Below are 14,880 nucleotides of genomic sequence, written 5' to 3' on the forward strand. Positions count from 1 at the left end.
GAGGAAATGAGGAGACTTTTTTTACACAGCGAATTGTGATGATCTGGAATGCACTGCCTGAATGGGAGGTGGAAGCAGATTCAATAGTAACTTTCAAAAGGGAATTGGATATATACTAAAGGCAGAAATTTGCAGGGCTGTGGGGAAAGAGCAGGGCAGTGGGACTAATTGCATCGCTCTTTCAGAGAGCCGGCACCAGCACGATGGGCCGAAAGGCATCCCACTGTGCTCTATGATTCTATAACATGAGCTTCTCTCTGCACACTAGTACTGAGAGAACAGGGAATAATCTTTAAATCCAGCCCAGTTATTGGGGGCTCTTAACATTAGCAAGCCCCAGTTGCCTGAATTAACATGGTTCAGTCCTGGATGTGATTAAAGGCATCGGAAACAGTGGAATCGACCCCCGCAGTCACACTGTGGACACTCTGGTGTGTCAGCGGGTGGGATACACCAGGGAATCCCTTTCCACACACTGAGGTTGACTCTAATGATCGGGAGTCCCAGGGTTTCGGATACCAGATAATCAAGCTCACAAGAACACAAATTGTCTCTCCAGGCTTTATTAAGAGCGCTGCATAACACAGATCGGGTGATAATTCCCTCAATCTGGAGAATAGAAGTACAGTGGATTCACGCGCGATCTTCTCGAGTCTGTTCCAACTGACAACGGCTTAAGTGGCCTGTTCTTGTACACAAGCTTGGTTACCGCTCAGGAAATGGGATTGTTTGGACCTGTCTGTTGACCGCCTCCTGAACTCCTGCTAATTCAGGGAATTTAGTCCATCTGTGACCAGACTATAACCACAAGCCCGTCTGGTTATCACACCTATACGCTCCGTGAGGTTATTATCAGATTCACACCCAGACGTTGTGTCTTCACTTGTCTGGCACTTCATCCCATAACATGGGTACAGGGGCTCAGGTACAGGGGCTCAGTAATGTTTCATTCATCAGAAAAAGACAAAGTACAACAACATATTGGTCAGCTTAACAGAATCTCATCATATTTATGTGGCTATAAATATAAAAGTCACTAATAAATCCAGGAGGGAATTCAGAAGAAAATGTTTTACCCAGAGAATGGTGAGAATGGGGAACTCGCTACCACAGGGAGTAGTTGAGGAGAACAGCACAGATGGATTTATAGGGAAGCCACATGAGGGAGAAAGGAATGGGAGGAGATGTTGATCGGGTTAATTGAAGTAGGGTGGGTGTGGGGCATAAACACTGGCATGGACCAGTTGGGCCGAATGGTCTGTTTCTGTGCTGTACATTCCATGGAACACCATCTAAGGATAAGGGGTAAGTCATTTAGGACAGAGATGAGGAGGAATTTCTTCACCCAGAGAGTGGTGAACCTGTGGAATTCTCTACCACAGAAGGCAGTGGAGGCCTGTTCATTAAATATATTCAAGAAGCAGTTGGATATATTTTTTAAGGCTAAAGGGATCTAGGGGTATGGGGAGAAAGCAGGGACCGGGTACTGAATTTGGATGATCAGCCATGATCTCATTGAATGGCGGAGCAGTCTCGAGGGGCCGAATGGCCTACTCCTGCTCCTATCTTCTATGAACAGTGAAACAAAGGGAATCATCAGCACAACAGTCTTAAAGATTAAACAGCAGTACAAGAATTTATAAAACATTCATCCATTCCATGTTCATGTCATCCCAGCTGTCTCTACAGAGCCCTGCGCTACAGAACAGTGTGAACTCGCTGGTGTGTCAACAGATTCGAGGACCGAGTGAATCCCTTCCCACACACAGAGCAGGTGAACGGTCTCTCCCCAGTGTGAACTCGCTGGTGGCCATTCAGATTCCTGGAGCTTTTAAAGCTCATCCCACAGACAGAACATGTAAATGGTCTCTGATCGGAATGAACGCGCTGGTGTTGCTTCAGATCTTCAGAGGTTTTAAAGCTCATCCCACAGACAGAACATTTAAATAGTCTCTCATCAGTGTGATATCGCTGGTGTGTCAGTAGGTGGGATGACCGAGTGAATCCCTTCCCACACACGGAGCAGGTGAATGGCCTCTCCTCAGTGTGAACTTGCTGGTGTCTCAGTAGGTGGGATGACCGAGTGAATCCCTTCCCACACACGGAGCAGGTGAATGGCCTCTTTCCTGCTCTCTCCAGCTGGTGTCCCTTCAGCTCCTGGGACATTTGAAAGCTTTTCCCACAGTCGGAATATTTCACCAGCCTCTCCCCTGTGTGAACTCGCTCGTGTCTCACCAGGTTGGATGACCGAGTGAATCTCTTCCCACACACGGAGCAGGTGAACGACCTCTCCCCAGTGTGAACTCGCTGGTGTCCGCTCAGATTCCTGGAGCTTTTAAAGCTCATCCCACAGACAGAACATGTAAATGGTCTCTGATCGGAGTGAACTCGCTGGTGTCCACTCAGATCCCAGGAGCTTTTAAAGTTCTTCCCACAGGCAGAACAGTTAAATGGTCTCTCATCAGTGTGAACTCGCTGGTGTGTCAGTAGGTGGGGTGACCAAGTGAATCCCTTCCCCCACATGGAGCAGGTGAACGGCCTCTTTCCTGCTCTCTCCAGCTGGTGTCCCTTCAGCTCCTGGGACATTTGAAAGCTTTTCCCACAGTCAGAATGTTTCACCAGCCTATCCCCAGTGTGAACTCGCTGGTGTGCCAGCAGATTCGAGGACCGAGTGAATCTCTTCCCACACACAGAGCAGGTGAACGGTCTCTCCCCAGTGTGAACTCGCTGGTGTTTCAGCAGTTTCGAGGACCAAGTGAATCTCTTCCCACACACAGAGCAGGTGAACGGTCTCTCCCCAGTGTGAACTCGCTGGTGTCCGTTCAGATTCCTGGAGCTTTTAAAGCTCATCCCACAGACAGAACATTTAAATGGTCTCTGATCGGAGTGAACTCGCTGGTGTTGCTTAAGATCTTCAGAGGTTTTAAAGCTCATCCCACAGACAGAACATTTAAATGGTCTCTCATCAGTGTGATATTGCTGGTGTGTCAGTAGGTGGGATGACCGAGTGAATCTCTTCCCACACACGGAGCAGGTGAATGGCCTCTCCCCAGTGTGAACTCGCTGGTGTCTCAGTAGGTGGGATGGCCGAGTGAATCCCTTCCCACACACGGAGCAGGTGAATGGCCTCTTTCCTGCTCTCTCCAGCTGGTGTTCCTTCAGCTCCTGGGACATTTGAAAGCTTTTCCCACAGTCGGAATGTTTCACCGGCCTCTCCCCAGTGTGAACTCGCTGGTGTGCCAGCAGATTCGAGGACTGAGTGAATCTCTTCCCACACACTGAGCAGGTCAACAGAATCTCTCCTGCTCACTCCAGCTGGTGTCTCTTCAGATCGTGGGACCTTTTAAATCTCTTTCCACAGTCAGAACATTTAATCGGTCTCTCATCACTGTGAACAAACTGGTGTCTCAGGAGGGTGGCAGAATGAGAGAATCGCTTCAAAAACACGGAGCAGGTCAATGGTCTCTCATCGGTGTGGACAAGCTGGTGTCTCAGGAGGGTGGCAGAATGAGAGAATCGCTTCAAAAACACGGAGCAGGTCAATGGTCTCTCATCGGTGTGGACAAGCTGGTGTCTCAGCAGCACGGAGGGTGCAATTAATCCCTTCCCCCACACGGAGTGGGTTAATGGTCTCACATTGGTGTGGACAAGCTGGTGTCTCAGGAGGGTGGCAGAATGAGAGAATGGCTTCAAAAACACGGAGCAGGTCAACGGTCTCACATTGGTGTAGAAAAGCTGGTGTCTCAGCAGCACGGAGGGTGCAATTAATCCCTTCCCCCACACACGGAGTGGGTTAAAGGTCTCTCCCTAGTGTGAATTTGCTGGTGTATCATCGGAGCGGATGACAGAGTGAATCCCTTCTGGAACACGGGGCCGGTGAACGGGCTCTCCTCAGTGTGTAGCCACTGGTGTCTCTTTGGGTAATTGTAGATTTTGAAGCTCTTACCACACTCAGAACATTTAAAAGGTCTCATCAGTGTGAACTCTCTGGGGTGCCAGCAGATTGGAGGAGCGATTGAATCATGTCCTGATGAATTGAGCGACTCTGTCTGTTCTTGACGTGATGTCTGGTCTGAGCTTCCTGTCTGTAAATGCTCCACTTCTAAAACCCTGTAAAAGGAGTGTAGATAAAATTCAATACAGAAAAGTGTGAGCTGATACATGTTGCTAGGATGAGGAGAGAAAATACCTGCTAAATGGTACAATTTTAAAGTGGGTGCTACAAGGGAGCTTGTGCTCAATTCTTTAAAGGTGGCAGGACAGGTTAACAAAGCAGTTAATAAAGCTCATGGGGTCCTGGGCTTTATAAATAGAGGCAGAGAGGACAAAAGCCAGGAAGTTATGCTAAACCTTTATAAAACACGAGTTCAGCCCCAGGGCAATATTGTGTCCAATTCTGGGCAGCACACTTTAGGAAGGATGTGAAGGCTTTGGAGAGGGTGCAGAGATATTTACTAGAATGGTTCCAGGGATGAGGGATGACAGTTCCGTGGATAGACTGGAGAAGCTGGGGTTGTTCTCCTGAGAGCAGAGAAGGCCAAGATGAGATTTGATAGTTGTTAAAAATCATGAAGGGTTTAAATCTATATATATAAAACAGTATGTCTCTCTGTCTCTCTGTCTGTCCGGCTTTACAATCAAAAGTTATAGAGCTTACCTACACATATTTTATATCAAAAGAAAGCTCATCATTAGGGGACTCTTGTAGGCGTATTTACTTTTTGGTCGGACAAAAATTGTGCCGACGGTATCCAAAAATCTTTCAAAATTCCGCTCATTATCCGCTCATTAGCATCGAGTGGGGGCGGGTTCATTGTGTGTGCGGGCGGGCCATCCTAGAGTTGAGTGACATGATGATTGACCAATCCTACAGTTCAGTGACCTGATGGTTGACCAATCGGTGCATGTGTGGGCGGGCCTTATCATTCTGAACTGAGGTGAGTGTCAGCCATCTTGAGTCGTAAGTTTATTTTTTTTTCCCACTTTCTGCGTGTTTCTTTTCAAATCTAGATTTCCAGCAAAAAAAAGTTGCTTTTAAAACACAAATTGTTTTTAAAAAAAAGTTAATTAATTTGTCAATCTTTTCTCTAACCTTTATAATTTTCCTACCTTTCACCGTTTCTGCAGGCCTGGAAGCCTGGGCCTCTGTTGCCCAGCCACGCCCGAGCTAGGCACCGCCCCTCCCGCTGGGCCCGCCCCGCGATCACCGCCATCTTGGTAAAGGCTGGCGGCGCGGGGCTGGACCGAGCGTAGCCATCGTCGCCATTTTGGTAAAGGCTGGCGGGAGGGAGCCTAGCGGGAGGTGAGTTGCGGTCACCGCGGGGTTCTGGCTCAGCTGATCGGGCGCTCATCAGGGGTCAGCCCGCAACACATCGACCGGAGGAGCGGCGGCTCTCTCTCTCCTTCCCCCCCGCGGCTCGGGCGGGGGCCGGTGCTCGGGAGGGCGGGGCTCGAGAGGCCGGTGCTCGGGAGAGCGGGAATGGTAACCCCGGCAACGAAGCTCAGGAGAGCGTGGGGTGGGGCGGGGCTCAGGAGAGCGGGAAGGGGGGGGAAGGGTAACCCAGGCAACGAGGCTTGGGAGGGCATGGGGCGGGGCTCAGGAGGCGGGTCTCGGGCTGACCGGGGCGCTGCGCTCGGCTGGGCCATGTCAGTGCATGGGGCGGCACGGAGCTCCGCGGAGCCATCGCCGGCAGAGGGGAGAGGGTCTGCTGGCTCCCCCCCTCCCTTTCTCCCCCATCCTTCCCCCCTCCCCCCCAATTTCCTCCCCCTCCCCCCTACCCCCTACCCACTTCCCCCTCCCCCCCAACCCCCTCCCCCCAACCCCCTTCCCCCCAACCCCCTTCCCCCCCCCGCAACCCCCTTCCCCCTCCCCCCAACCCCCTTCCCCCCAACCCCCTTCCCCCCTTCCCCTGCTCCCCTTCCCCCGTCGCTCTCTCTCTTCCCCCCAGTCGCTCTCTCTCTTCCCCCCCAGTCGCTCTCTCTCTTCCCCCCAGTCGCTCTCTCTCTTCCCCCCTAGTCGCTCTCTCTCTTCCCCCCTAGTCGCTCTCTCTCTTCCCCCCAGTCGCTCTCTCTCTTCCCCCCCAGTCGCTCTCTCTCTTCCCCCCAGTCGTTCTCTCCCTTCCCCCCCAGTCGCTCTCTCTCTTCCCCCCAGTCGCTCTCTCTCTATTCTCCCCAGTCGCTCTCTCTCTTCCCCGTCGCTCTCTCTTCCCCCCAGTCGCTCTCTCTCTTCCCCCCCAGTCGCTCTCTCTCTTCCCCCCAGTCGCTCTCTCTCTTCCCCCCCAGTCGCTCTCTCTCTTCCCCCCAGTCGCTCTCTCTCTTCCCCCCCAGTCGCTCTCTCTCTTCCCCCCAGTCGCTCTCTCTCTTCCCCCCAGTCGCTCTCTCTCTTCCCCCCAGTCGCTCTCTCTCTTCCCCCCCAGTCGCTCTCTCTCTTCCCCCCAGTCGCTCTCTCTCTTCCCCCCAGTCGCTCGAAAAAGAATAGAAGAACATAACAAGTAGGAGCAGGAGTAGGCCATACGGCCCCTCGGGCCTGCTCCGCCATTCAATAGGATCATGGCTGATCCGAACCTAGACTCACGTCCACTTCCCTGCCCGCTCCCCGTAACCCCTAATTCCTTTATCAGTTAGGAAATTGTCTATCTCCATTTTAAATGTATTTAATGTCGCAGCTTCCACAGCTCTCTGAGGTAGCAAATTCCATAGATTTACCACCCTCTGAGTGAAGAAGTTTCTCCTCATCTCAGTTTTGAAACGGCAGCCCCTTATTCTAAGATTATGCCCCCTAGTTCTAGTCTCACCCATCAGTGGAAACATTCTCCCCGCATCCACCCGATCAAGCCCCCTCACAATCTTATATGTTTCGATAAGATCGCCTCTCATTCTTCTGAATTCCAATGAGTAGAGGCCCAACCTACTCAACCTTTCCTCATAAGTCAACCCCCTCATCTCCGGAATCAACCGAGTGAACCTTCTCTGAACTGCCTCGAGAGCAAGTATATCTTTTCTTAAACTTAGAAACCAAAACTGTACGCAGTATTCCAGGTGTGGCCTCACCAGTACCCTGTATAACTGAAGCAAGACTTACCTGCTTTTATACTCCATCCCCCTTGCAATAAAAGCCAAGATTCCATTGGCCTTCCTGATCATCTGCTGTACCTGCATACTAACTTTTTGTGTTTCATGTACCAGGACCCCCAGATCCCTTTGTACTGTAGCACTTTGCAGTTTCTCTCCATTTAGATAATAACTTGCTCTTTGATTTTTTCTGCCAAAGTGCATAACCTCACACTTTCCAACATTATATTGCATCTGCCAAATTTCTGCCCACTCACCTAGGCTGTCTATGTCCTTTTGCAGGTTTTTTATGTCCTCCTCACTCACTGCTTTCCCTCCCATCTTTGTATCATCGGCAAACTTGGATACGTTGCACTCGGTCCCCTCCTCCAAATCGTTAATATAGATTGTAAAGAGTTGGGGTCCCAGCACTGACCCCTGCAGAACACCACTAGTTACTGATTGCCAACCCGAGAATGAACCATTTATCCCAACTCTCTGTTTTCTGTTAGATAGCCAATCTTCCACCCATGCCAGTATATTACCCCCATCCCGTGATTTTTTTATCTTTTGCAGTAATCTTTTGTGTGGCACCTTGTCAAATGCCTTATGGAAGTCCAAATACACCACATCCACTGGTTCCCCTTTATGCACCCTGTTTGTTACATCCTCAAAGAATTCGAGCAAATTTGTCAAACATGACTTCCCCTTTATAAAACCATGCTGACTCTGTCCAATTAAATTATGCTTATCCAAATGTTCTGTTACTGCTTCCTTAATAATGGACTCCAACATTTTACCAACCACAGATGTTAGGCTAACTGGTCAATAGTTTCCAGCCTTTTGTCTACCTCCCTTTTTAAATAAGGGCGTTACATTAGCAGTTTTCCAATCTGCTGGGACCTTGCCTGAATCCAGGGAGTTTTCGAAAATTACCACCAATGCATCCGCAATCCCCACCGCTACCTCTCTCAAGACCCTAGGATGTAAGCCATCAGGTCCAGGGGATTTATCAGCCTTAAGTCCCATTATCTTACCGAGTACCATCTCCTTAGTGATTTTAATCGTGTTTAGCTCCTCCCCCACTATAGCCCCCTGTTTGTCCAGTGTTGGGATATTTTTAGTGTCCTCTACTGTAAAGACTGATACAAAATATTTGTTCAGCGTTTTTGCCATCTCCATGTTCCCCACTACTAATTTCCCGGTCTCGTCCTCTAAGGGACCAACATTCACTTTAGCCACCCTTTTTCTTTTTATATAACTGTAGAAACTCTTGCTATCTGTTTTTATATTTTTTGCTAGTTTACTTTCATAATCTATCTTCCCCTTCTTAATTAATCTTTTAGTTATTCTTTGCTGGCTTTTAAATGCTTCCCAATTTCTATCCTCCCACTAGATTTGGCTACTTTATGTGCCCTTGTTTTCAGTTGGATACTATCCTTTATTACTTTACTTAGCCACGGATGGCTGTCTTTTCTTTTACGCCCCTTTTTCCTCAGTGGAATATATTTTTCTTGAACATTGTGAAATATCTCCTTGAATGTACACCACTGTTCATGTACCATCTTACACCTTAATCTATTTTCCCAGTCCACTTTAGTCAACTCTGCTCTCATACCTTCACAGTCTCCTTTATTTAAGCTTAGTACGCTGGTTTGAGATCCAACTCTCTCACCCTCCAACTGAATTTGGAATTCAACCATGTTATGGTCACTGATTCCAAGGGGGTCCTTTACTAGGACATTTTTTATTAATCCTGTCTCATTACACAGGACCAGATCTAAGATTGCCTGCCCCCTGGTTGGTTCAGTAACATACTGCTCAAGGAACCCGTCCCTATTGCACTCTATGAACTCTTCCTCAAGGCTGCCCTGCCCAATTTGATTTGTCCAGTCAATATGAAAGTTAAAATCTCCCATGATTATAGCTGTTCCCTTATTACAAGCCCCAACTATTTCCTGATTTATACCCCGACCAATAGAGTTGCAACTGTGACTTTTTCCCATATTATTCCTTATTTCCACCCAAACCGTTTCACTATCCTGATCCTGTGACCCAATATCATTTCTCACTTTTGCAGTGATTCCATCCTTTATTAACACAGCCACCCCACCTCCTTTTCCTTCCTGTCTGTCCTTCCTAAAAGTCAAATACCCCTGGATGTTTAGTTCCCAGTCATGGTCACCCTGCAGCCATGTCTCCGTGATGGCCACCAGATCATACCCATGTGTAGTTATTTGTACCGTCAACTCGTTTATTTTGTTACGAATGCTGCGTGCATTCAGATAAAGAACTTTTAAATATGTTTTGTGACAATTTATTCCTGCTTTTACACCCTTTACTACTTTAACTTTATATATTCTGTCCCTTTCTGACACGCTCTGGTTTTTAATTCCCCCACTGCTACCTTGCTCTATTGCCTTCTCCGCTGACATTTTTATTTTTCGCTCTCTTGAAACCTCACCCCCACTAATTAGTTTAAAGCCCTCTCTACAGCCCTAGTTATTCCATTCGCCAGGATTCTAGTCCCAGCACTGGCCAAGTGAAGTCCGTCCCAACGGACAGCTCTCTCCTGTCCCAGTACTGGTGCCAGTGTCCCAAGAAGCAAAACCCATTTCTCCCACACCAGTCTTTGAGCCACGCATTTAACTCTCTGATTTTCTTTACCCTAGCCAAATTTGCTCATGAGGTCAGGTACAGCACAGGTAAGATACAGAGTAAAGCTCCCTCTACACTGTCCCATCAAACACTCCCAGGGCAGGTACGGCACGGGTTAGATACAGAGTAAATCTCCCTCTACACTGTCCCATCAAACAATCCCAGGGCAGGTACAGCACGGGTTAGATACAGAGTGAAGCTCCCTCTACACTGTCCCATCAAACACACCCAGGGCAGGTACAGCACGGGTTAGATACAGAGTAAATCTCCCTCTACACTGTCCCATCAAACAATCCCAGGGCAGGTACAGCACGGGTTAGATACAGAGTGAAGCTCCCTCTACACTGTCCCATCAAACAATCCCAGGGCAGGTACAGCACGGGTTAGATACAGAGTGAAGCTCCCTCTACACTGTCCCATCAAACACTCCCAGGGCAGGTACAGCACGGGTTAGATACAGAGTAAAGCTCCCTCTACACTGTCCCATCACACACTCCCAGGGCAGGTACAGCACGGGTTAGATACAGAGTAAAGCTCCCTCTACACTGTCCCATCAAACACTCCCAGGGCAGGTACAGCACGGGTTAGATACAGAGTAAAGCTCCCTCTACACTGTCCCATCAAACACTCCCAGGGCAGGTACAGCACGGGTTAGATACAGAGTAAAGCTCCCTCTACACTGTCCCATCAAACATTCCCAGGGCAGGTACAGCACGGGTTAGATACAGAGTAAAGCTCCCTCTACACTGTCCCATCAAACACTCCCAGGGCAGGTACAGCACGGGTTAGATACAGAGTAAAGCTCCCTCTACACTGTCCCATCAAACACTCCCAGGGCAGGTGCAGCACAGGTTAAATACAGAGTAAAGCTCCCTCTGCACTGTCCCATCAAACACTCCCAGGGCAGGTACAACACGGGTTAGATACAGAGTAAAGCTCCCTCTACACTGTCCCATCAAACACTCCCAGGGCAGGTACAGCACGGGTTAGATACAGAGTAAAGCTCCCTCTACACTGTCCCATCAAACGCTCCCAGGACAGGTACAGCACGGGTTAGATACAGAGTGTCAGCCGTGGCTCAGGCGGCAGCACTCTGGCCTCTGAGTCAGAAGGTTGTGGGTTGAACTCCCACTCCAGAGACTCGAGTCTAAAACTCTGTGCTGCCCCTCCAGTGCAGTGCTGAGGGAGTAAAGCCCAGTGCAGAGTAAAGTTCCCTCTGCACTGCTCCACTAACAGGCCTGAGCCCCAAACTCAGAAGAGCGCCCTCTGCTGCATTGCACTTGTCTCAGCAGCGGGAGAAGCATGCGGCGGAAGTCCCGCCCCTCGGGCACCCCGATTGGTTGGAGGACCCGCCGCCACCTCAGTCCTCCAAGCTCCGCCCGCTCTCTCCCTATTGGTCGGAGCTCCCGTCAGTCACCGCCGTGGAGCTGATGACGTGGCTCAGTCCGGCTCCCTGCTGAAGACAAGGGGCTGCGGCCGCTCAATCCTCTCCGCTCGGTGCGGTTTGTATTTTCTTTTTATTTATCTCCCGCCCGCGCTTCTCTCCGCTATATATAAAAAAACCCTGATAAAACTCACTTTCCACCGGTGATCCGGACTCTCGCGGTTGCCCGGGCCTTCCCCAGAATGCGAGGCCCTGCGCAGACGCGGTAGCGACTCAACTTCGGGAGCGGTGCCCGGCGGCGCATGCGGTGTAGGGGGAGGGGGCGGGGCCTGGTCCGTGGGGAAGGATGATTGACAGTGGCCCAGGGTGTGTGCTGAGCATGCGCGGTGCGGGCCAGGCGCCTGTGGAGCAGGAGAGGGCGGGGCCATGGGGAGCATGCGCGGGGCCAGCTGCAACTTTAGAGTCACAAAGGGACCGAGTGTCTTCAAATCTCTCCCCTCCTCTTCTAATTTCCTGTAAAACCAGTTTATAAAAGTCATCACTGAAAGTACATAGAAGATCGGACCCGGGCCCAGGGCCTGATTGACGGGAGCTTCCGACCAATAGGGAGCGAGCGGGGCGGGGCTGGAGGAGCGAGCTGGCGGCGGGTCCTCCAACCAATCGGGGAGCCCGAGGGGCGGGACTTGCGCCGGCTGATTGGGACAGAGGAGGCTGACGGGAAACTAAATTTAAATGAATTTAATTTCCCGCCTACTCCAAACGCCCACCCTGCAACGTCACGACGTCGCCGGCGTGCAGTGATTGACACTGAGCTCTCCACCAATGAGCGAGGGGAGGCGGAGCCTGGAGCACCGACCGAGGGGCTTTGGTCCTCCAACCAATCGCGGCGAAGGAGGAGGCGGGACCTGGGATCGCCCCGCCGCCATTTTGTAAAGCGGCCTGGTCAGAATCTGTGAGCCTGGGAAAGTTTATTTTTAATGTTCCTTTCACATTTTACAGCTCAAACTAATTTTATTTTACAGAAGATACTTGTTATTAAAGCAAAGAAGTTCGCTTTTAAATTGAGGGAATAACAAACCCTGTGGAACAAATACTTGTGAGTAAAACTATTTCTTCTCCCTGAATTCATTTTCTTAATATTAATTTTCAGCATTTTTAATTATTAATTTCAAGCACTTTAAGACAAATATGGGAGTGGTGGGGGTTCTCTTAAAGGGACAGGCACTCTCTTTTTCTATATGATTTTCATTAAAGGGACCGCGTCCCTGTGGATGACTGATTTTAAAGGGACACGTCTCCCTTTTTATAATGTATATGTAAGAGACTGACATTTAAAGTAGGGCTAATCCCCTGCTCCCCTGAGTGCTTGGTGAGAAATCAGGCGCTGTTTGCTCTCGCCCCCTCCCAATTTTCTGCCAAGGGACAGAAAGCAGAGAGTAGTGGTGAACGGTTGCTTTTCAGACTGGAGGGAGGTAAACAGTGATAGAAACATAGAAACTAGGAACAGGAGTAGGCCATTCGGCCCTTCGAGCCTGCTCCGCCATTCAACGAGATCATGGCTGATCATCCAAACCCTAGCACCCGGTCCCTACACCGACAACCATCCCACCCAAGCCCTAACCCCGTAACCCCACATATTTAATCCCCCCTAACATTAAGGGCCAATTTTTATCATGGCCAATCAAACTAACCCGCACATCTTTGGACTGTGGGAGGAAACCGGAGCACCCGGAGGAAACCCACGCAAACACGGGGAGAATGTCTGTGTGGAGTTTGCACAGTCACCCGAGGCCGGATTTGAACCCGGGTCCCTGGCGCTGTGAGGCAACAGTGCTAACCACTATGCCACCGTGCTGCCCCCAGGGGTTCCCCAGGGGTCGGTATTAGGATCAATGTTCCCTCTAATTTTTTGAGGTTCAGCATAACTTCTCTACTTTTTTACTCTATTTATGAAGCCCAAGATCCCATATGCTTTGGTAACCATTCTCTCAATATGTCCCGCCACCTTCAGGGACCTACGCACATTATCTCCCAGGAACTCTTACCTGGGCTGGAGAGCTTCAGCTATGAAGAAAGACTGGACAGGCTGGGGTTGTTTTCCTTGGAGCAGAGAAGGCTGAGGGGGGACCTGATTGAGGTGTACAAAATTATGAGGGGCATAGTTGGGTGGATAGAAAGGAACTTTTCCCCTTAGTAGAGGGGTCAATAACAAGGGGGCATAGATTCAAGGTAAGGGGCAGGAGGTTTAGAGGGGATTTGAGGAAAACCTTTTTCACCCAGAGGGTGGTTGGAATCTGGAACTCACTGCCTGAAAGGGTGGTAGAGGCAGGAACCCTCACAACATTCAAGAAGCATTTGGATGAGCAGTTGAAATGCCATTGCATACAAGGCTACGGACAAAGTGCTGGAAAATGGGATTAGAATAGATAGGGCTTGATGGCTGGCGCGGACGCGATGGGCCGAAGGGCCTCTTTCTGTGCTGTATAGCTCTATGACTCTATAACTCCCTGGAGCACTGTGTACACTTCTGGGCACCGCACCTCAGAAAGGATATACTGGCCTTGGAAGGAGTGCAGCACAGATTCACCAGAATGTTACCCGGGCTCCAAGGGTTAGATTATGAGGAGAGATTACATAAACTAGGCTTGTGTTCCCTGGAATCTAGAAGGTTAAGGAGTGATTGAAGATTTTAGGATTTTGAAAGGAATTGGTAGAGTAGATAGAGAGAAACTTTTTCCGCCGGTGGGGCAGTCGAGGACAAGGGGGCATCACCTTAAAATCAGAGCCAGGCCATTCAGGAGAGAAGTTGGGAAACACTTCTTCACACAAAGGGTGGTAGAAGTGTGGAACCCTCTCCCACAGAAAGCAGTCGATGCCAGCTCAATTAATCATTTTAAATCCCAGTGATAGATTCTTGCTAGACAAGGGAGCAAAGTGATATGGAGCCAAGGCAGGTGGGTGAAGTTAAGACACAAATCGGCCATGATCTCATTGAATGGCGGAACAGGCTGGAGGGGCTGAATGGCCTCCTCCTGTTCCCATGCTCCTATTTACTCTATCAAAAACCTTCATGTTTTGAACACCTCTATTAAATCTCCGCTGCACCTTCTCTGCTCCAAGGAGAACAATCCCAGCTTCTCCAGTCTCTCCACGTAACTGAAATCCTCTGTGTATTTGTCGTGGGGCAGCAGGCTATAGCAAACAGCTTTCTTAAGAACATAAGAAATAGGAGCAGGAGCAGGCCATTCGGCCCTTCGAGCCTGCTCCGCCATTCAATAAGATCAGGGCTGATCTTCTACCTCATCCCCACCTTCCCGCCCGATCCCCATATCCCTTGATTCCCCATGAGCCCAAAAATCTATCGATCTCAGCCTTGATTATACTCAATGACTGAGCCTCCACAGCCCTCTGGGGCAGAGAATTCCAAAGATTCACCACCCTCTGAGTGAAGACATTTCTCCTCATCTCAGTCCTAAATGGCCGACCCCTTATTCTGAGACTGTGACCCCTGGTTCTAGACTCCCCAGCCAGGGGAAACCGTCTCCCAGCATCTACCCTGTCAAACCCTGTAAGAATTGTAGATGTTTCAATGAGATCACCTCTCATTCTTCAAAATTCCTGGGAATATAGGCCCAGTCTCCTCAATCTCTCCTCACAGGACAATCCCCCCATCCCAGGAATCAGTCTGGTGAATCTTTGTTGCACTCCCTCTAAGGCAAGTATATCCTTCCTTAGGTAAGGAGACCAAAACTGTACACAATACTCCAGGTGTGGTCTCACCAAGGCCC

The 14,880-nt window shown here is 49.8% G+C and overlaps 1 protein-coding gene across 1 annotated transcript; it reads right to left on the reverse strand.

Annotated features, from left to right (window-relative positions):
• Window positions 1-3,260: 3,260 nt before the first annotated feature.
• LOC147120765 (uncharacterized) lies at window positions 3,261-11,396 on the reverse strand. The gene is made up of 2 exons (XM_085984261.1): window positions 11,287-11,396; window positions 3,261-4,110 (listed from the first exon to the last, which is right to left on the reverse strand). Exons 1-2 carry the CDS (start codon window positions 11,394-11,396, stop codon window positions 3,765-3,767), a joined length of 456 nt encoding a protein of 151 aa, XP_085840387.1. The 3' UTR covers window positions 3,261-3,764.
• Between the last annotated feature and the right edge of the window lie 3,484 nt (window positions 11,397-14,880).

The sequence above is a fragment of the Somniosus microcephalus genome, chromosome 4, assembly GCF_052327205.1.
Source record: "Somniosus microcephalus isolate GS21.2 chromosome 4, FLI_Smic_1.0, whole genome shotgun sequence".
Taxonomy (NCBI): Eukaryota; Metazoa; Chordata; class Chondrichthyes; order Squaliformes; family Somniosidae; genus Somniosus; species Somniosus microcephalus.